The sequence below is a fragment of the Peromyscus californicus genome, unplaced genomic scaffold (assembly GCF_007827085.1).
Source record: "Peromyscus californicus insignis strain IS unplaced genomic scaffold, ASM782708v3 Scaffold_6__1_contigs__length_162567912, whole genome shotgun sequence".
In the NCBI taxonomy this organism is placed as follows: domain Eukaryota; kingdom Metazoa; phylum Chordata; class Mammalia; order Rodentia; family Cricetidae; genus Peromyscus; species Peromyscus californicus.
In genome coordinates this window covers 150,368,305-150,391,346 of record NW_026294584.1, presented here as the reverse complement: position 1 = coordinate 150,391,346, position 23,042 = coordinate 150,368,305, and the positions used below count along the sequence as shown (strand labels likewise).

The following is a 23,042-nucleotide window of genomic DNA, read 5'->3' as shown; positions in this document are numbered from 1 at the left end:
AAAAATAGGAACAATAAAACTAAAGGTAGGCTGGAGAAACGACTCAGCAGGTAAGAACTTGTTGCTCTTCTGGAGGACTTGAGATCAGTTTCCACCGGTAACTCCAGGTCCAGAGGCTTCTGTGGGTACCTGCACACACATGTGCCATACACACCCAGGCACACATTCATAAACATTAACAAAAATGAAAAATAAACCAGGCAGTGGTGGTGCACACCTTTAATCCAGCACTCAGGAAGCATAGGCAGGCAGATCTCTGAGTTCAAGGCCATCCTGGTCTATGGAGCGAGTTCCAGGACAGCCAGGGCTCTGTAGAGAAATTGTGTCCCCCAAACAAACAAATAAATAAATAAATAAAATTTTTTGAAAAAGAAAACAGAAACAAAATTTATTTTTAACGTTTTTAATTCATGTGCCTACTTCAGCAATAATGAAACCCTGGTTTCACATACTCTTTTATAGATGCACAATATGAAATGTAGATAAATGTTACAAATTATGGCACAATCAAGACTTACAACAAAGTACTGCAGGAGTTAGAGAACATGGTTAAGGTTGATTATATTAAATGTCTATCCCTATTACAAAACAAGATTAGAGGCAATTGATGCTAGTCTTTAAACTGAGTTTTCCCTGATTCCTAATTTCTCTGCTCCTCTCCTACATAAAACCTTAGAAATTGTTTGAGTACATTGGAAACACAGAATTCTTAAAAAAAAAAAAAAAAAAGCCAATCAGATGATGAGGATTACAATTCTCTTTACAGGTACAGTCTACTCTTTAGCAGCCTGTAAGCCATTGAAAAAGTAACTCCATAGCCAACGAAAAATGCCAAGCCCCTGTTTGGCTGAGGAAGGGGAGTCAAGTAGGCAATCGTGTGGTAGATCCGAGCACCGACAAAGATTCTGAAGTGCATGAGGGCTGTAGAGAGATCTGGACCACTCAGGGAATACAGAAGGCCGATACCGAGAAAGGGCACAATGTTTTCAAGATCGTTCAGGTGGGCTCTGTGAGAGATGATGGTATGAAGTTCAAACTCAGTGGGAATGCATACATCCTTCCCTCTCTTCTAAGACAAAACATAGTCTTAATGGATGCAAGGGTTGGATTGGGTTGGGTTGGGTTTCATTTGGTTAGAGTCAAGTTTAGCTGAAGCTGGCCTGAAACTTACTATGTAACCAGACTCGCCTCAAATTCACAGGCCTTCTGCCTTTGCTTACAAGTGCTGCAATTATAGATATGAACCCAGCACACCGAGCAATGCTAGAGAATCTTTACATTATGAAGGAATAGTCTTGATTTTCTTCCCAGCTGCCTCGCTTGCTTACTAACATGATTTTTATTTAGAATAGCACATTTCGAAAAACTTTTAGTTTATCTTGAGACAGTAGTTCACTGTTTCCAGAATACTAAAATGTCATCTATCTAGAAAAACACACACCATTTTTGCAAGATATCATTCTTTCAATTCAAGTTCCTTTTAATGAAAATTTTTCTTCCCAAAGAAAAAAATTCTTTTATGGTCTTTCTCAAAACCCCTCCTTCACTTCTCCTTTACTTCAGAGTGGTTACATAGACATTCCTTCATATAAACCATCATCAAGTCTCATGCTCGTTCATATCCAGATAAAACCATCCCCCCAATATGTGTGAGATTTCAGACATTTTCTATTCAAACCACAGAAAGAACTAGCAAGGAAAGGGCAAAAGAACAGGTTTACACAGAAATGATTGGGGATGGGTAAAAGAGAAAGAAAGGGAATATGATTTCTTAGAATCTCTCTGTGTATCCTCATTAGATGAAAACAGAAAACACTTTTCAGTCAGAATTTTCCCTCTGGTTTGTGGAATCTTAGGCTTTTCTGACTTGGACTATTAAGAAAAAGTACATCCATTATTGACCTGAAAAGTTTTAAGTGCATAATTCTAAACCGAGTGTCTTTTATTAAGCACAGAATTAGTAATCGCTTTCCAACCTTGACTAGAATTTGGTAGCATCAGCAGAATAGAAAGTTTGTGTGTGTCATGTTACTGTTTTGACATAAATGCACAGTGCCCTCTGGGTAGTATTTCCTTTCCCTACACTCCCGCTTTCCCTAAGAGCTCAAGACAAAAACGATAACAACATAAAGCCATAAAGAAGTCACCATAGACCTGGGGAAGACCTAGAAATGTCCACCCCACTTCTCTTATGAAACAACCCAAGGGTACATACAGAAGGGTCAATGAGAAGGTACAGTAATAACATCTGCTGGGGAGGGGCCTGCCACCTTACTCCAGGGCTGATTGCTTTGGTCCTCTGAATCCTTCTGAAGACAACAGAGGTATCTTCACCTTTGTTCTTGTGCGCATTTGTGTGTGTATGTCCACATTACACAGTGTTCGTGCAGATGTGGATGCACAGGTAAATGCAGGTGCATGCGGAGTCCAAAGGAAAGCCTCAGGTATTTACTGCTTTTGAGAAATCATCCACTTATACTTTTGTTTATTTATTTATTTTAAGACAAGGTGTCTCAGTGGCCTGGAACTCACAGGGTTGGCTAGGCTGACTGGCCAGTGAGCCCCAGAGATCCACCTGTCTCTGCCTCCCCTGCAATGGGATGATGAGCTTGCTCCACCACTCCCAGCTCCTCTATGAACCTGCCAGGTTCACATGTCCAACCTTCCCACAAAGGCTCAAGAGACACTGTCACAGTCCATTCCCTCAGATCAGGCTCTCTGGTTTTCAGCATCTGCCTGACTTGGACAATAGTCACTCTGAGCATTTTAAATGAATTATCAAGCAGTGACCAACTATGAAAGGGGTGGAGGGCAGGGGGATCCAACCATATTTCCCTGATGCCCTCTGCTCAGACAGGGCTCTAAGCATACAGTGGGGTGTCTAAATTCTCACAAGGAGTTTTCTCAAATTAACATACTTTCTCATCACTTTTTCTTCCTTCATGAAATCATTCAAAATTCCATAGGGACTTATCCCTTGTACCCCACCACCCCATCACAGGCACAGACCACTGCTTCATGTAATTGTCTGATTACTGCATGTATGTTGCCCTCATATCTTCTTGGAAAATCTTTGATGGCATCCCAAAGAAGGTAGACCATGATGTACATGTAAGAATCTTCTAGCAGCTACTCTGTTCATGAATTGAGGCCACAAAGGACATCATCTAGTTCAGCCTCTAACCCATAGCTCAGTTTCTTGATGGAATTCCCACTTGGGTCACTCAGGCTCCACAGAACATTCTGGGGTAAAGGGTGTTCTATACCCCTGAAGACAGTGTGTTATAGATTCCTGGAATTTCCCTAAAACTAAACTCAAGTTCTTCAGAATAACTCACTCTATTGTTCTAGCCTTCTTGATTACCTTTTGAGTTTCATTTATCTTGTAGTACTGAGTGTGTGTGGTCTTGAGTTCCTCTCAGAATATGGTGAAATAGGATTAAGTAGATAAATCAGTATGTAAAGTGCTTTCTAATCAACCCTGGCTTGCGTCTGTTTGGAACTCAAACTACTGACACTAAGTTACATTGCTTGCCATGCCAACACATGCTACTTTACGATTGTAGCTAACTGTCCTGTATGTACACGTATTAACTTTCTTAATATCTTCAAGGATAGCTTCCATCTCGTTTGTAGCACCACCCACTCAACTATGGAAACAGCAACAGGTTTATAATTACAAGTTGAAATAAGGAGAGAGAAATTCTATGTTGAAAATAGAAAAAGGAAATTCTAAAAACTTCTTCCAAAATTTATTTCACATGGGTGCTATTAGTATTTCATTTGATGAGGCCAATCAATTCTCAAAAATATGTAACTGGAAATGGGATCCTTGTCCTTCTGTAAAAGGTTGCCTATTGCTACACTGTAAGTTCAGCTTCTGATCACCAGAGGGCGCTCTGCACACTGGTGTTTTACCTCTCTAGGCACCTAGAGCTAAGGTCAATGGTATTAAATGTCAGTTACATTTATTTGTAGTCTGAGAAGAAAAACATTAGACTAGATTATAGATTTCTCCTCTAAAAGTACCCACATGAGTGTAAGGATGGCAGATGGGATAAATAATAAAGAGAATCTGATCTCTCAAAATAAAACGTTTTTTTTAAGTTTCCGTAGAGGAGGCTTGCATGTTCCTGTCCATCTTGCTAATAATGCCACTGTAATGCTGTTAGTGTTTTCTAGTCCTAGTCTACTGTTTGAGTAGAATGCCATGATTAGCATCAACCATGCAACTGCTTGTTGTTAAAGAGAAACTGAGAAGGAACAGATAAGCTTTAAAAGGTTTGATGTCCCCAAAGCGTCTGACGCACTGTTCTATTCTTCATTCTCTCCCATCATAACACTTGACACTGCTTGAGGTTTTCACTTTGATTCTTTTGTCCTGAAACTGTTTCTGATGGCACAACCTGTTTTCAAAGACTGACTTACTTAAGAGGACTAAGTTACCCAGCACAAACCTGCCGAAGCAGAAGCAAGTGTCTTAAGAATCTAGCGCTCACTTCCTCTTCAGAAAAAAACACTCTTGCTTAAGAAATGTCTGTAGTGGACAGTGTAAATTCTCATGCACCTCAATTTCCTCAAGCCCATTTCTGTTCACAGTTTTTCAGTTGATTTGTTGGGGGAACTGACAGAAGAGCTGATTTTACATCCAACATAACAAGATGCAAAATTGGGAAGCATGCATGAGTCTATGATCCCAGGCCAGAGTTCATCTCGAGCCCCTATACCTATCTCATGGCATGAGAGAATCTGTGGCTATCCCAGGAGGGCTGTCAGAACTTCCCAGAAAAACAAGGAAGGGCAACATAAACATGATACAGAGAGTTCATCTGGCATCCCACTTGCAGAAGGAAAACTCTTTGCTCTCAATTTCTATTTCATGACAGTTCATACCAAACTGAGGAAATCTATTCAAGTAAGTACTCATCACTTGACTATCTTCACTCTCCATCCCAGGACTACCAGGCTACTTGGTGCCTATAAAACTTCCCTGGTGCTTCAGCTACAACGTCACTGGCTGGGATATGACTGGAATTGTTCCATAGCTCAGATGAACATGACAAAATAGTAACTGGGAAGACAGCATGTAGCTCTGATATTCCATGTGTTATTAAAAAGGGAGCAACTATTACTTAAATTTGACATTGAATATCTGCATAAAATAATAGGACACCACATGACATTATGATGTCATAAGATTAAGAAAATGCTTTCAGACCTACAGTTCTAGGTGTTTTGAAATAAAGCTGTGAGGATGGAATGTGGCTTCTCTCTCCAGTGTTCAGTGTATTTGCAATATATTAAACATAATAGATATGAAGGAGATACAGAGATGAAGGAGTGCAGAGAGACAGAGACACAAAGAGGCAGAGGCATAAGGGAGAGACCTGAGTTCTCTGAAAAGTGTCAACTTTCATATTTTAATTCTTCTACAAAAGCATCTAGTCCTTTGACCCTTTCTGTGACGGACATCTCAATTTGGGAAAGAAGTGACATATTAACCGCCTGCATTTGGCCTCCTACCTAATATTATTTTAATGTGTCCCTAAGCCAAACCTGATCTCTTGACTGGACTCCTTGGCCATGATTCTAGAGTGAGGGATCCAGAGACACTAGCTTACCTTCGCACTCGCTCCACTTTGTCGTCAGTCCGAAGAAACTTCTTGGCATTCTCCCCCTTGCCAAAGCCAGCACAGTCTTCTGGGTTGGCGAAGACCTATTCCAAACACCAAAAAGAAGGAGAGGAAGAAAAAAACCACTTATGCATGCCAGGGCTAGGCATATAGTTTGATGATAGAGCACAAGGCCCTCTGCTCAACTAGCATCAACATTACAACAAAAACAAACCGAAAAAATAGCATCCGAATTCCAAACACTGTGAAATGTGAAGGAGCAGTAGGGGTAGTCACCAATTTGCTAATTTGCACTTGTGTGTGCATGTGTGTGTGTGTGTGTGTGTGTGTGTGTGTGTGTGTGTGTGTACAGGTGCACATGTGAGCACAGGTGCATATACACCTGGATGCATGTACGTGTGGAGGCCTTGGATATTCAAGTTTCATTTCAACTGGGAATTACTGTTAACCTTGTTTTTGAGATACCACTTCTCTTAGTAGCCTAACGCTTCCCGGAGTAGGCTAGGCTGGCTGCCAGTGAGCCTCAGGGATCCGCCAGTCTCCACCTCTCCACTGGTTAGATTATAAGTGCAGACCACCATATCTGTCATTCTTAATAAAGATACAGTCGGGTCCTCATGCACCAGTAATCTGAATCTTAATAAAAGAAACACAGCATCCTGGTTGGCCCTTACAAAAAGAAATTGTTGACTAATAAATCAAACACAGGAGGGAAGAGGGAAAGTGTGTGCAGTTCAAGCCTGAATCTTTATCAACATGAAAACTTTTAAAAAATACCATGAATGAAAACTTCAATAAAGGCTAGGATATGAAAATCCTGAAAAGGGAACAGTAAGGTGACTCTGTAGGTAAAGGGGCACAGGCCTGACCAGCTGAGTCCACGTTCCAGAAACCACAGTAGGAGGAAAGAACTGACCCCCAAAAGATGACCTGAACACACACAGAAATATGAAATCTCTCTCTCTCTCTCTCTCTCTCTCTCTCTCTCTCTCTCTCTATATATATATATATATATATATATATATATATATATATATATATATATATATATATCTCATACACACACACACACACACACACACACACATACAATGACACATTAAATAAGTAAAAAAAAATAGTTAACAAGGAAGTAAAAACATAAAAGAGACATAATTCTCAGCCACAGCAGACCATCAACATAGTCCTCTGGCATCCTTTACACAGTGATGTTGATACACCTTCCCTCAAGTGTATCAACATTCCAGGTGCTCGGCTTTCAGCAAGTAATGCCTTTGCCTTCCAAGGCTGTCAGAAGAGGCAAGCAAGCGGTGAGGGATGGAGAGGCATACTGACTTCATAGGGATGTGGAAATGCCCTCCATTTCTCTTAAGGGCATAAACTCTCATGTTGACTAATACAGTAAAATATAAGCAGACGAGATGCATTCCAATAAACAAAAAGGATGTGTTCTGGGGCATCTGTTCATGGATTCCTTCCTTTAATTACTATGCTGTTTGAAATGATTTCCCCCATCCCTTGAAACTTGAAATATGCATTTAAGATATATTTAAGTAGGCTTCACTATTTAATAATAAAGAAAAACACAGGCTGTAAAAATAGTTTTAATTTTAGCTTGAAAATATCATAAATATTATAATATTTTTCTTAACCTATAAGCATTTATTACAAATAAAGACGTTAAGGAGAACTGCTGAGATGTGACAGAGTCAGCTCCTGAGGCCAGGTCTCTTGGTCTTGCTCCTCATGGGGCCCTCTAAATGGGTGCCTGGACTGCACTGGATATCCAACATATGAATTTTAAATAAAGAAATAAACAAACCACAATAAAAAATAACCAAAGTTGAGGTTTAAGCCAATCTGTATTAGAGGGGGTTGCTGGAAATTGAAGTTAGGGCCTCGTGTATTCCAAGCAAGCACTCCACCACTGAACTACATCTCCTGTCTCTCAAGGTGAGTTTGCATCTCAGCCCCATCCTTCCTTGGTATGCAAGGTCGAGCAAGCACCACTATTGACTGATATTTCTGTCCTCACAAAATGCATAAGCTGAAGCCTAGTTCCCCAGGGTGATGGTGTGTGAAGGTGGGGGCTCTGTGGCATCCTAAGGTCATGTGGATGGGCCCCTCATGAATGAGATCAGCACCTTTCTAGAAAGAAACAGGACAGATCCTCCACTCTCCTCTTTTTTTTTCAGCTAACATGGCCACAAGGAGAGGATGGTCCCATGCAGATCAGGAATCTGCCCCTCAATAAGACATCAGATCTGGTATATTGATCTTGGACTTGCCGCCCTGCAGAGCCATGAGGAATACACACTTGTTACCGAAGCCTCCTCTTCAGGGACACTCTGTACCACTGGACTACACTGACTTCAGCAGCTACTTGCCCCCTCTCTCTGTTTCCCTCCTTGAGGAGACTTCATTTCACCTGAGACTGCTAACAATGCCATAAAATGATGAAGGGGTCCAGCACATATGAGAGGCAAAAGAAAGCTCAATTACACCACCAGCCCCCTGCTATGGGATTACTGTAGTAGAATATTATTTTACAGTGTTACTTTTGTTTATGTTGTATTTGTTTAACTCTGTGAAGCTGTGTTTCTTGTGCCTGTCTAAAACACCTGATGGTCTAATAACGATCTGACGGCCAATAGAAAGGCAAGAGAAAGGATAGGTGGGGCTGGCAGGCAGAAAGGATATATAGAAGGAGAAATCTGGGGGTAAAGAAAAAGAAGAGTAGCCAGAGAAGGGGGACATCAGGGGACAGCCACCCAGCTACACAGCAAGCCATGGAGTAAGAGTAAGATTTACAGAAGAGAAAGAATAGGATAAGTTAAGTTAAGCTGGCTAGAAACTAAGACAAGCTAAGGCCATGCATTCATAATTAAGAATAAGCCTCCGTGTGTGATTTATTTGGAAGCTGGGCGTCGTGCCCCCAAGAAAGAGTAAAAACAAAACACAAAAGTTTGGCTTTCTAACACGGGCTCATATTTTCATCTAGAGCCTGAGAAAGCTGAATAACAACAAAAAGGGATACAGCTCCTTGAAGAGTTTTAGCCAGGAAGTTTCTGCCATCAGTGAGACCTTGAGCAGCTAGTACTTAAGTAGGAACAACAACACAACAAAAACTAAGTAAAAATACCTGCCAAGCATGGGCATTCCAGAACTCTAGGAAGACTGAATGCAGTTCTCAGTCACAAATCTCTGACCAGGATGCAAGCTTTAGGCTTGGCTCTCAGGACCTGAGAAGTGGATGGAGCCAGCCGAGAGCTTTGGAAGGATCCAGGTATATCTTAGCAGCTTAAAGTTTGCTTGTGCATTATTGTACAGGATTGTTCTAGCTATCCTGGGTTTTTTGTTTTTCCATATTTTGGTATTTCCATAAATTGGGAATTGTTCTTTCCAGGTCTGTGAAGAATTACATTGGGATTTTGACAGGGATTTCATTGAATGTGTAGATTGCTTTGGGTTAAGATTGCCATTTTTACTATGTTAATTCTACCTATCCATGAGCATGGGAGAGCTTTCCATTTTCTAATATCTTTTTCAATTTCTTTCTTCAAATACTTAAATTTCTTGTCATATAGGTCTTCCACTTGCTTAGTTAGAGTTACCCCAAGGTATTTTATATTTTTTGGCCATTGTAAAGGGTGATGACTCTCTGATTTCTTTCTCGGCCTATTTGTCATTTGTATATAGGAGAGCTACTGATTTTTTTTTAGTTAATCTTGTACCCTGCCACATTACAGAAGGTGTTTATCAGCTGTAGGAGTTTCCTGGTAGAATTTTTGGGGTCACTTATGTATATTATCATATCGTCTGCAAATAGCGAAAGTTTGACTTCTTCCTTTCCAATTTGTATCCCCTTGATCTCCTTTTATTGTCTTATTGCTCTAGCTAGAACTTCAAGTAATATTGAATAGATATGGGGACAGTGGACAGCCTTATCTTGTTCCTGGTTTTTGTGGAATCACTTTGAGTTTCTCTCCATTTAATTTGATGTTGACTGTTGGCTTGCTGGCTTTTTGGAGCCCATTACCTGTGGTGGGACACCTTGCACAGTTTTGATGCAGGGGGAGGGGCTTGGTCCTGTATCAACTGAATGTACCAGGCTTTGCTGACTCCCCATGGAAGACCTCATTTTTTCTGAGGAGGGAATGGGGGGTGGGTTGGGGGAGAAATAATGGGGGGAGCAGGAGGAGGGAAGAGAGGGGATCTGTGGTTGGTAAATAAAATGAATAAAAGATATCTTAATAATAAAATTTTTTTAAAGTTTGCTCATGCAGTCAAAAAAGACTAGAGATATGCAGTAAAAGAGATCCAGATGGAGAAACCTCTAAACAAGTTACAGTTTGTTTAGCAATGTGCATAGGCTTAAAAAAAGAAAAGCATACAGTTATACAAAAAGAATGAATAGTTTATAAAATAAAGTCTTTAAAGAGAGAGTAAAAGAAAGAAGCCACGTAAGATGGGAATTACACAGGTAGTCTGAATCCTGTATGTATTGTGTTGATTTTGAATTTTTTGATTGTTGAAAAGCAAATGATAGCTGCAAAGAGACCTGGATTGAAATAGGGACTGTTGAAATAAATCAGCCAATATACTTTAGGAATGCCTTAACTTCTAGAAAGTCGAAAATTATATTTGTCAAATGGAAATCAAAAATGCTTTGGAGTTTTGATCCCACAGGAGAGGAGAGGCTGTGGATTCCTTCAGGGTTAATATGGATCACGTTTGATCAGGTGAGACCTCCTGAATCTTGACAGGTGGTTATCTATCAACAAAGATTATAACTGGTCTTCCCAGGGCTTGGTCATTATCTCAAAATTTTCTCAGGGATCCCAAAGATACTTCATCCACAGACAGCAGGAAGCAGTCTAGAGAAAACTATGTCCACATTCCCAAGGGTTGGGGGGTATGGGTGGTTTTTGGTTATTTGGTGGGTTATGGATGTTTGTTATCATTTAGGGGAAAATAGTTTATTGATACAAAGTTAAAGTTAGTTTTGTTACACTATATATATGTTTCTACCCTTGTTTAAAGGATTTTTGTATGATAAAAATTTAAGGTTATTTTTGTTACAACATATTGTATATATGTATCTATTATTGCTTAAAGTATTGTACCTATGCAGTTTATTTAAAAATGTAAGGTAAAATTTTAGTTTTTTGAAAGCTGTTATTATAAACTATATAGGATGCTGTGGGATGTCCTATATGTTGTGAATATATGTTGCTATGATTGATTGATAAATAAAACACTGATTGACCAGTAGCCAGGCAGGAAGTATAGGATAGGTGGGACAAACAGAGAAGGGAGGCTGGGAGGTGGAAGCTGGGAGGAGACGCCAGCCTGCCTTCCAGGGAGCAACATGTAAAGGCAACAGGTAAATCCATGGAACACGTGGCAACATATAGATTAACAGAAATGAGCTGAGTTAAGTGTAAGAGCTAGTCAGTGGTAGGCCTGAGCTAATGACTCAGCAGTTTAATTAATATAAGTTTCTGAGTGATTATTTTATAAGTGGGTGTGGGGTCCATGGTGCTGAGCAGGACTAGAGGAAACTCCAGCTGCAGTAGGATAAGCAGGAAACAGGTTAGTGGTTAATCATTTATAACAATCAAAATTGTAGGTCTAAAATTTATCTCTATATGATCTGGAAAGCATACCTCTACATAAAATATACAGAGAGAGATATTTTAGATAGACAGATAATCTTGAAACCTTCCAAAGACCTACAGAATATGGCATTTAAAATGTTTTGTTAACTTAGGGCTTTTCATGACAATGAGACACATCTGCTACTGGCAGCACCAATCTACTTCAGAGATGGCATTGAAGAAACTCCTTACGGAGTTTGCTTTCATTGTGACAAGGTTAGCCACTGGACAAAGAAACTGCTCTTGTCCTTGACAGCTTGACTGTGTGCTGTGCAGACTGGCCAAGCAGGACCCATAGGAAAGTGACTGCTAAACTTTGCCAAAACAATGCAGGATGGTCCTTCAGTGTTCCTGATTCACAAAAGAAACTGTCAGACATTCTGCAGGACACAGAGGAAAGTGACTATTGAACTTTGCCAAAACAAGGCAGGACAATCCAACATTCCTACTTCACAGAAAAGTCTGCCAGATACTCTAGGCCTGTAGGTTGAAGATAGATGCTCCAACATTGCAGAGGAACTTTGGATGACTGTTCAGGCAGCTAAATTTCTCTGTTAGATAATATTACATACTTCTGGGTCTTTGATGGAGTTGAAGACTAGATAGTTATAGTTGCAGTTTTTCTTAGTTATGATAGATAGTAAATTAGGTATAAAACTTTAGATTCACTAAGATTGGATAGATAATGCATTATTTTCTTTGAATATGCTAACTACAAATGGACTGAATATTGTAAATTAATTCTTAGTTGATAACTGTTTTTATTGTGTGTAGTTTTATTATGTTAAAGTTAAAATCTTTGTTTTTTTATTGAGACAAAAAAGGGGAAATGTAGTAGAATATTATTTTATGGTGTGTTATTTTTATTTATGTTGCATTTGTTTAACTCTATGAAACCGTGTTACTGTTCCTGTCTAAAACACCTAATGGTCTAATAAAGATCTGAACGGCCAGTAGCAAGACAAAAGAAAGAACAGGCAGGGCTGGCAGACAGAGAGAATATATAGAAGGAGAAATCTGGGGGGAAAGAAAAAGAAGTAGCCAGAGAAGGAGGAGGACTCCAGGGGCCAGCCACCCAGCTACACAGCAAGCCACAGAGTAAGAGTTAAGATTTACAGAAGTAAGAGAATGGGAAAAGCCCAGAGGCAAAGGGTAGATGGAGTAAGTTATGAAAAGCTGGCTGGAAACTAAGCCAAGGTAAGGCCGGGTGTTCATAATTAAGAATAAGCCTCTATGTGTGATTTATTTGGGAACAGGGTAGTGGGCCCTCCAAAAGAGTAAAAACAACAACAGATTACTATGAGCAAAACTTGAATACTCTGGAGATTTCATCTTTTATGAGAACTACAAAAGATGATGCCCACAGAGAGACAGCCAGCAGTGGGTTCATCATGAAAGCAAAAGTCTTGTGCCATAAGAAATACTGAGTGAGGCCCGAGCGCTTCAGACTTCACTCGCTGCACAGCATAGCACAACCTGCTGCTGATTGTGCATTACTTAAGAAAAACAAAATAGAAGTAGAGAAGGCTGGTTTCCAGAATTCTAACCCTTAAAAGTGGGAAAATGTTGCCTCTGAACTCTTACCTTGTTGGTTAGCCTCTGGAATGCAGTTGCAGAGCTCATGAGCATCATCTTAGTAAGAATGATGGTTGCGTAGGAGGCAAAGGCCATCAACACCTCATTGTCCATGAGTTGCTTGAGGTCAGCCATTCTTTCGATCTTGGTTTCAATCTTTAAATGACTATGGAGAAGAGAAGGGGGAGAGAGACACACCCCAGGTAACTTGGGGATCACTTATTGTACTGCTGTCACTGCACTGATCATACTGTTCTTTAAAAAATACACATCATGGAAGGTTTACAAAGGAAATGATTACATCTTCACAAAATTTTCAAAATAAAAGCAATATATGGTGATTCACTCCTGCAATCCAACTGTTGCAAGACTAGGAAGGAGGACTGCTCTGAGTTTAAGGCCACCCTTGGCTATACAGGAAGTTTCAAGTCAGCCTGAGCTACAAGGTAAACTCTTGTCTCAAATAGTTTAATTCATTAATTAAAAGCAAAAATATTTCCAGAATAAGCTGTATAATAATTTCTCTAGTTCTGGATCATTAAAGTTGAAGATACCCAACAAATGCTAGAAGGAAGTGTAAGGGTTATTGGAGCATAAAAACAGTCAAAATGCCCCACCAATGGAATAAAATGCAGATTTGCACCAGGAAGAACAAAGGATTCAATGAAGAGCACTGAGATTGTGGCAGGGTCTTCAGAAGCACCAAGCTCCACTCACAGCAGGACTGCCATGTTACTGAGAATGATTAAAATCTGATATACGTCCTAGGTTAGAAACCTAGCTCACTGTTCTCTATCACTTCAGTCCCATCCAAACTCTCAGGCACCCAAAATTTGAATTCAAATCCCACAGTGTGGTGGTATTGTGTTCCTCAAAATATTGTGCACGGTAATAAACTTATCTGGGGTCAGAGAACGGAACAGCCACAATATTAAACATAGAGGATAGGCAGTGGTAGCACACGCCTTTAATCCTAGCATTCCAGAGGCAGAAATCCCTCTGGATCTCTGTGAGTTCAAGGCCACATTGAAAACAGCCAGGCATGGTGACACACGCCTTTAATCCCCAGAAGTGAGCCTTTAATCCCAGGGAGTGATGGCAGAAGGCAGAAAGATATATAAGGCATGAAGACCAGAAACTAGCAGTATTTGGCTGGTTAAGCTTTCAGGCTTTCAAGCAGCAGTTCAGCTGAGATTCATTCTGGATGAGGACTCAGAGGCATCCAGTCTGAGGAAACAGGATCAGCTGAGGAACTGGCAAGGTGAGGTAGCTGTGGCTTGTTCTGTTTCTCTGATCTTCCAGCATTCACCCCAATAACTGGCCTCAGGTTTGTTTTTATTAATAAGACCCTCTAAGATTCATGCTACACCACAGTTTGATTATCAACCTTGCTTGACGAATATAAGTTCTCTGAGACTTAATGCCTCCATCTATAAAATAGAAATATTAATAGTATCTAACACTAATTTGCTATCAGATTCAAATAAAAAAGCATTAGAAATGCATACAATAGTAACCAACTATGGTAGGGGAGGCCATCCATATTTTATTAGTTTATTCTTCATTTATTTGTTCATTTGGGGGGGACATGATTCTTAGGTTTCTTGGGCTGGCCTCTATCTGGCTATAAACAGACAATAATTTTGAACTCTTGATCCTCTAGTCTGTGCCTCCAAAGTACTGAAACTACAGGCTTGTACCGCAAAGCCTGGCTTAATAAACTTTACCATACCCTTGTCATCATAACAGCAGCCCAGGTGAAAGAAGAGAAGACACTGGAAAAATCCCAATACTATACCCACAAGCCCACAGCAAGGAGATTGCACATGTGGAAAGAGGAGCCAGGGGAAGGGGACTAGAATTTCAGGACAGATCAGTTCATTTTACAATCTATATTCATATCCACCTAAAAAGCTATCAAGAGGGCTGAGTGGTGGCAGTGCATGCCTTTAATCTCAGCACTCAGGAGGCAGAGCCAGCGAGGCTAGCCTGATCTACAGAGTGAGATCCAGAACAGGGACCAAAACTACACACAGAGAAACCATGTCTCAAAAAGCTGATAAAAAAGCTGTCAAGAGGAAACTGAGGGGCTGGCAAGATGGCTCAACATGTAAGGGTGCTTGCTGCTGAACATGACAACCTGAATTCAATCCCTGGAACCCACATGGTGGAAGGAGAGGATCAACTCCTGAAAGTTGTCAAACACATGCATGCACACCAGGAGATGTGTGCAAGCACACACATGGGCACACACTAAACAAACAAAGTCAATAGTGAACTGAAGGATCCTGGAGTTAGAGGTATACTGTGCTCAGGAGAAAAGACACAGGCAAGACAAATTTGACAGGAACTTGAGGTAAGGTTTAACATCTGAGTTCCCCACCTTTTCTGGTGGCCCTCTGACCCCTGACATCTGCCTTTATCCACTCCTTGTCGCATGCATCGTCTCTCACACTCACCTTAGGCAGCTTCTCCATGATGTCCATTCCTGCCCTTAAACTCCTTCCTGTAGCTTCATAGCTTAGCCTCCAGAAGCTTTGTCCACTTGCCTATAGTCTACAAAGCTACATCTATCTTTCCATTTGTTGCTAGTCAGACAGTTGTCTATGTGTTGCTGGGGAATGTAATAAAAACCATTTCCATTAACATTTAATTTGGTAAGACTTTGTTGTATGCAGCAATACCTCAGACTTTTCTGCAAAACTCTACATGATGTTTATGAGCATAATATTGTAATCTACTTCATAGAAACAGAATATGGGGGCTGGAGCACAAACCTAGGTCTCTGGTGTCTCATCCCACAAGCTTGCACATTGTGGTGACTCCTTGGGGACACTCACTTCATTTGCCTTTCGACCTCTTGATTCTGTTTAATCCTAATTCAACTAAAAATCGGATGTCTACTTGCTGCTGACTCAAGTGGACAACACATCTCCCACCCCTTACGTTCTCTCTTCTGCCTGGTTATACCATGTGCTAGGTGCTTTGCTATTTTACTAATAATGAAACTGAAACTTCCTAAGAAAACTCTGAATTTTGTCTCCTTAAGGTAAAAATGTGTGTCTTGTATGCAGAAACTACACAGTCATCCCCAGGGGTCCCATGGTTTTAGGAGCTTCCTGCAGGTAGCAGTTCCACAGATGTTCAAGTGTCTTCTACGGCATTGCCTAGGCACACCTCCCACGCAGTTTCCAATACTTTAAATCGTATTGCTGAGTAGTTTTTATTGTGGACTTGACAAAACTGAAATTCACTGGGAAGAGGGAACCTCAGCTGAAAGATTGCCCCAATCAGATTGGCCTGTGGTCATGTCTACGAGGAACTGTAGAACGATGTCAGAGGGCCCAGCCCACTATAGGCAGCACCATCCCTAGGCAGGTAGGCCTGTGCTGAATAAGAAAGCTGAGAGAAGGGGCGGAGGGAGGGAGGGATGGGGAGAGAGACAGAGAGAGAGACAGAGACAGAGAAAGAGTTCCTTTATGGTTTCTGCTTTAATTCCTGCGATGACATCCCTCAATGTTAGATTGAGACCTGGAAGTGTAAGCTTAATAAACCCTTTCCTTCCCAAATCGTTTTAGGTCAGAGTGTGTTATGACAGCGAAAGAATGAAGCTAGGACAGCATCTCACCATCACTCACACCACATGCAAATAGCTATATACAGTACTGTCCAGAAATTAACGAGAAGGAAAACTTTTGTACACACTCAACACAGACACAATTTTTTCTGATATTTTTTTATCTACAGTTGGATGAAATTCACGAAATAAAGGGTTCACTATACTCTAAATTGTTTTTAAATTCCACATATGACAGTAAATTAATCCACTCCTATGAGTTCATGGTCTTGAAAGCACAGTGTGTTATCTCAGTGCAAGATAATACTTTCAGTAGTTTTAATATATCTGCTATTGCTCTGGTATTGGGGGAATAAAAGTCATGGTAAAATGCCCTATCCTTCAGAGCTCTTGTAAAGTTAATTAGCTTAATAAAGAATCCCTATGGTCCATGCCTCGGAATAGAGATCTGAAGAAATACAACAAGAACTTTGATTTAAAAAAAAGAAAAGAAAAAAAAAAACTTAGGAAGTTTATCAAGTAGAAAATTCAGCTATCTAACAACCTTCAAAATAAAAGTCTCTGTGATCGTTTCCAGAACAAAACTTATTGACAGCCAGGACAAAAGTTCAGGAAGGTTCTGCTGGTGGTGGTTGTTTTTCTGTTCAGTGTGGTAGAGGAGAGAACATCAGGAACCTTCCAGAACCGTCAGTGGGAAAATACAAAGGTGTCAGCAGGTGGAACGAAAGGGCGATGGAGGGTTTTTTGCACCTACAAACAATACCCAAGAAGCTTACACAAATGGAGTTGCCAGGGATGTGGGCGAACTCCTCAGGCCTGTGATTCCGGGAGACTGGCCAGTACCAAGTCCCTGCCATTGTACACCGAGGGCCCATGAACCTCCTCCCTCAGACATCTTCCACTTCCCAGGCACAGGGGGGCGTTGTGGGAACTGTGCCATTTGGTCCAGTGGCCAATTGAATGGAGTGGTTCGGCCAACGGGCATGGTCTCTCTGAAGATACTGACCCATTAAGAATCGGGGCGGGGTGGGGGTAGGGGTCACGTGCTCTCTAGGGCTGGTCAGAGCAGGCAGCAAGCAGCGGAGAAGCATGGCTTGCCGTTTGGTCTCCCGCTGTCCCTTGGGAATGAAGAGGCGGCAGCACAACTCCGTTCTATATTTGTAAGTGTGTTGTATTGATTTTTATCCTTTAATAAACCTGACCTGGTCCCAGACTTCCGTATCCCACCACAGGGGGCCGTGTGATGGGGAGTAATGCTAAGAACATTAAGAAACAGGAAACACCGACAACGTGAAGGAAAGCAATATAACTCTGCATCTTTCTTCTTTTGTCATGAGCCTGCTACCCCTAACTGAAACCAGAATAATGGCAAGGCTCTGTAATGGTGAGAACAAGCCCACTGAAAGCTTGTTGTCAGGGAAGGTGTCCAGGAGGGTAGAAGTGGTAAATAAAGAGATAGGTAACGTGTTAGGTGAATGGAGTCTTCTAAAACTGCAGTGGGGAAAATTCAGGCTATTTGATTACAAAATACATGAGATACATAATTACAAGGCTAGGATCTGCTGTAGTCATCCACTCATTTCACTATCCTTATCTTGGTTGGCATTATGCCCAGTCCCATGGTGTGGAGACAGCGATGCTGTGCCTGAGAGAACATAGGGAGGTTGAGTTCACACAGTCTCTAGAAGTAGCCTAGGGTCCAAGTAGATTTCAACAGACTGTTTCCTAGCTACAAATTAACCATACCTGTAAAACAGGATTTCTTATGTAGCCCCTGGTGGCACTGAACTCCTGATCCTCCTGCCTCAACCTCTAAAGTGTGGGGATTACAGGTGTGCCCTACTACACCCTAAAGTAAATTAGTTACCAGTAAATCCTACCTCAGAGGATTCTTTTATGCGCTGATTGTGTAGTGCTTTAAGACTCACCAATGTGCCAGGCAGTGGTGGCGCATGCCTTTAACCCCAGCACTTGGGAGGCAGAGCCAGGTGGATCTCTGTGAGTTCAAGGCCAGCCTGGGCTACAGAGTGAGTTCCAGAAAGGCGCCAAAGCTGCACAGAGAAACCCTGTCTCAAAAAACCAACACACACACACACACACACACACACACACACACACACACACTCACCAGTGCCTTGTCAGCACCATATGAGTGCTTGATAAAGACTCCTGCTGTGACACTGTTCTCATCGCTAAGGATGTAATGTAAGGGTTTTCTAAAGGTCTCACATACCAGACCTCCCTTTAAGACAGGTGTAGGACCTACCTCTACCTCGAGTGAACGTTATGAAGGTGTTAAGCATTATTGAAACATTGCTAAACACTGTAAAAGTCATTATTAATTTTAGTAAGTCCTACTGTAAGCACTCCTTCCGATATTTATTTTCTTGTACGTTAGCAAATATGTTGGTGGATGGAGTAATTTAGCTCCTTAATGGGCAGCTGTTAGATGCTTCCCCGCCTTGTGCAGCACAGGACCATCGGTCAATCACCCAGATGACATACTGTCATGCCATTACCTGATTTGAATACTTTATGGACACTTCAAGGAAGCAACACAGCCACCACAGCTGCATGCTACCAATGCACATCTCTGGCTCCTCAAGGCCTCGCCGCAGCCATCCCTGCACTGGGTGCTTGATCGTCACAAGCCTTGGTGAATCTGGAAACCTCAAAGCCTTTTGCACGGATGAGAGAGGAGCAGTTTCTCTGGGGGCCCAACAGGACCTTAGCTAGTGAACACAGGCCTAGGTTTGCATAGGAACTGCTGTGATTGGTGCAGATACAGCTTCTCATTTGCACGAGAGACTATGCCACAATTGTGCAAACACAGTCCTTCATTTACATGAATGTCTGCTGTGATGGATGCCAAGATTCTCTTTCTAGATTGCGTTGTAGAGACACCTTCCTGGTACGATAGCATCAAAAGCCTTTTCTTGAACGGCCTTTTACTGTCTACCTTGTATGTGTGTGGTCTTTTGAGACACAGTCTCACAGTGTAGCCCAAATTAGCCTCAAACTCACTACACGCCTATCTCTGCCTCCCATACAGGTACTACAAGCCTGAATCATCACACTCAGCTTCTTGACTATTCATGCTGTTGTTCATCACTAGCATAGTGGGCCTGCTTGATAAGCCAAGGGAAGACCACCAAGTCCCAAGGCAGCAGGGACCATGGTAATAACCATGAGAGGCAGCTGGGGAAGAAACAGCGTGGAGCAGAGGTGACAAGGACAATTAGGGCCAAAGGCAGAAACTCTGGATCCTGATCCCAGAAAGACTTGTCAGGAGCTGCTAAATATCTAGACTCCCAACCCCAAGCCCAGGAGCTAGAACACTGGCCACTGTCAAGGCTGAGAATCCCACTGCCCTAGAGCTGAGAGCTGCCCACCTGTCACCGTGGGTCGAAGAGGACCAGAACGTGAGACCCCCTAGAAGAACTGCAACACTACACTACCTTCCGCTGCTTGCTCAGTTTGCTATCACCTACCTCACTGCTGCCTGAAGCCGAGAAAGACAAAAGCCACCAGTCGCCAAGACCGGAGATATGGACGGTTGGACCTTTAACCCAAGAGTCTAAAACCGTGGGACTCTGCTTTTCAAAATGTTTGTAGTAGCATGCCTCTAGGTCTACTAGTCCAGCCTCTAAGCCCAGCTCCCCTCCAGGGACTGCCAGAACTACACAAGGTTCTCTTCACCTACCCAGGATTCTTGTCAAGAGAGAGCAAAGGGACACCGGTCAGTTGATTGGAAACAGCTTGGGATGAAAGACTCCAGCACAGCAACGATTTTTGTCTACTTTAGGGTAGTAATAAAGCCAGGTGGTACAGTGGAGGCATCAGTCTGGAGCCTGCTTTCCTCAACCTGTAATTCCTGGGCTCTCTACTATATTAGGAATTGTGAAGAAACTGTGGCCTCCTGGAGGATTTCCTTTACCTCCCATCGCCATGTTTCACCCTAGTACAGGATCTCACAAACAAGATGCTATCTCTAGTTGAGGAGCACTCCTCTTTCTCTTCATGGGCCCTTGGCCAAGAAGAGCAAAGTTCCTTTCTTCTCAAAACTACTTGGCCTTGCTGCATCAGAATTGTGAAACACAGAAAATCTGGGCACATAGCCACAAGGCCATGACTCGTCAATTTTGAACCTACTGAGAGCTGCAAACACAGAGGAATAACAAACAGGAAAGAGGACGCTACAACCATGCTGCTGCTTGTCAGCTCTACAATGTCCTGAAGGGCTTGAGATGGCTGAAGCCCCAGCTTGCTGAGAGGCCTCACTGAAGGAAAATTTAAGAGCCCAAATAATGGTGGCTTAGAGGGGCGGGTGAGATGGGGAGGGATTGCTATGTGAGAGGGTAGGTATGGGTTTGGATACGGGGGGGGGGGGGGGGGGGGGAAGAGTGGATGCTGGAGAGAGGTGGACATAGGAAGAAATGGATATGGGATTGGATTTGGGAGTAGACAAGGAGGAGGGGTGGGTCTGAAAGGCAGAGGTAGGTTAGGGGATAAGTAATGAAATAGATATGGAGGAGTGTATGAGGGAGGGATGGCTATGGGGAATCATATGTTTCTTGGAGACCATGGGGAGTCAGGTGTTCTTTGGAGACCATGCTGACTTTCCTCTCAAGCTTCATGGATTAACAAAGAAAAAAAATGGCTTCCTAAAAATACTTGTCTGTCACAGAGTAATACTCAAGTCAGGACCAAATTTGTCATTTTTTGAAATAGCCAAATATTGTCGGCACACATCCGTCATCTTGATTTGAAAACTGCCAAGGACAACAGAAGCAATACTGGGCAAACTCACTGGAGGAGGCACTTCTTGGAAAGCAAAAAGTGCCTCCTGCATGGGTCCTGAACACTCCAGGTTTGAAGACCCTTAGCTGGGATCCTTTCTTACAAAGCAGCTTAGTTGGCATCCTCCCGGCATGGCACTTGGAAGAAAAGCAGGAAGAAGAGGAAAATGCATGTAATCGGATTCCCAGGAACACCTGGAACTGAGCGGAGAGGCAAGGAGACTTGTGGACTCGGGCACCTCCCCTAGAGCCTCAGTCCAGCCATAGCAACACAGGCTGGACCCCAAAGCAGAACCCTCTTGTCCTCCCCTTATTCTCCAGGCTGGAGTGGAGAGGGGAGAGGGGCACCCGGGAGAAGCCCTGCAAAGGCCGCACCCTCGGCTCTCTGGTCATCTGGTCATCTACCTACAGTACCGTGATAGCTTCATCTACCAAGTCTTTCTACCAAGTCTTCCCACATCAGCTGACATCGAAATTATCATGTCAGAGACTTTTCGAGGCTTCTCTGGCCTACCAAAAGTGAATCTAGAAAAGCAAAGAGCCTTCCAACAATTGCAAAGGCCCTCATGCCGGAGTCACCAGAAACACTGAAGCGCCGTACACACTAGGAACGGGCCGGAGTTGCTCAAACCACAGTGACTTCTCATCGTGCTACAACTTGCATGTACTTTTTCCTCTCCTCAAGACCAAGGGACCCTTTCAAAAAGGGGGTGCGATTTGGGCTTGAGGAAGTAAGAAAACTATTTCTTAAACATGAAAAGACATATGCTTCCAAGTTTCTTCTTGGAGTTTGAGAAACAGAAACTTAATGCAGGAAGAGAAAGGCACAATTCTCTTTCAGAGCAGGCCACTAAAAGGGACATTTAAGCAGCAAAAGGGAACAAAGACTGCAGACAGCCCAGCCACCCTCTTGCCTTACGCTGGCCACCCACCGACCCCTTGCACCCACCACCCTCCCCTGGCCTGCAAGCAGTACCGCAGCTGCGCAGCACCCCTGCTGTGCACCCACCTGAGTCCCTGGACAAGCTCCGCAAGCTGTAGGGCCAAGCTGGCACACCTCGGGACTTTTCACCCAGAGGGCTGGAGCCGGCACCGCCCTCTTGGTGGCTTTCTTTTAATTACCCGCCTCCCGAGCTCGCCAAGCCCCGCCCCCAACCAACCGCGGTCCCCCAGCTACCGCCCACCCCGGAAGAAGCCGGATTCAGCTCTGCTCCAGGTGAGGACCACTCTCTGCCAAGGACCTCTGCAATTCTGTCCAGGCTTGGGGGTAGGAGAACAAGGAAGGCTGCTAAGTTTTATGTCGCTGAGGAAAAAAAAAAAAAAAAAGACCTTAGTGTTGAATTGGAAAACTAAAAAAAAAATCTTTTTGGAACATTGAAGTCTCGGGGGAGAGGTTTTATTGCTGTGACAACCTTGTCCCTTCTTCGGGGTGCAAAGTGGAACCAGAGAAATTCTGAGTCTGTTAGGCAATAACGTTGTGTGTTTTTCACAGTGACTTTAGAAAAGTGTTGCAAGAAGGCAGGGTTGTTAGGGCAACATCAAAGCTATTGCAGACAACCCCACAAACAACCCCGCAATAATGTCCCAGAGCCGGTTCTGAGGGCTTCCCGGACAAGTTCTGCATGTGGCATGTTCCCATGTGTATTATTTCACTCGTGGATGCACACCATTTCACACCTGTACCCCACATTGCTCTGGGGATCTTCCTTTTACTTTTCTTTTTTATTTTGTCTTTTTCTTTTCCTCCTCCTCCCCTTATTCTCCTTTTCTTCTTCAGTATTTTCTGATTTTCATTTGT

General features: G+C 42.6%; 1 protein-coding gene across 1 annotated transcript; it reads right to left on the bottom strand.

Annotated features, from left to right (window-relative positions):
• Nucleotides 1-387: 387 nt before the first annotated feature.
• Nucleotides 388-22,383, bottom strand: Mgst1 (microsomal glutathione S-transferase 1). The gene is made up of 4 exons (XM_052721432.1): nt 22,254-22,383; nt 12,878-13,034; nt 5,622-5,716; nt 388-1,007 (listed from the first exon to the last, which is right to left on the bottom strand). The coding sequence occupies exons 2-4, from the start codon at nt 13,001-13,003 to the stop codon at nt 761-763; spliced, it is 468 nt and encodes a 155-aa protein (XP_052577392.1). The 5' UTR covers nt 13,004-13,034; nt 22,254-22,383; the 3' UTR covers nt 388-760.
• Nucleotides 22,384-23,042: the final 659 nt, after the last annotated feature.

What these genes read in the sequence shown, in the direction of transcription:
- Mgst1 (XM_052721432.1), bottom strand. Translation starts at nt 13,003, where the DNA reads ATGGCTGACCTCAAGCAACTCATGGACAATGAGGTGTTGATGGCCTTT. An exon ending in TCCAGAGGCTAACCAACAAG is followed by an intron (nt 5,717 to 12,877) that starts GTAAGAGTTCAG and finishes TGTTTGGAATAG; the next exon opens with GTCTTCGCCAACCCAGAAGA. An exon ending in AAAGTGGAGCGAGTGCGAAG is followed by an intron (nt 1,008 to 5,621) that starts GTAAGCTAGTGT and finishes CATCTCTCACAG; the next exon opens with AGCCCACCTGAACGATCTTG.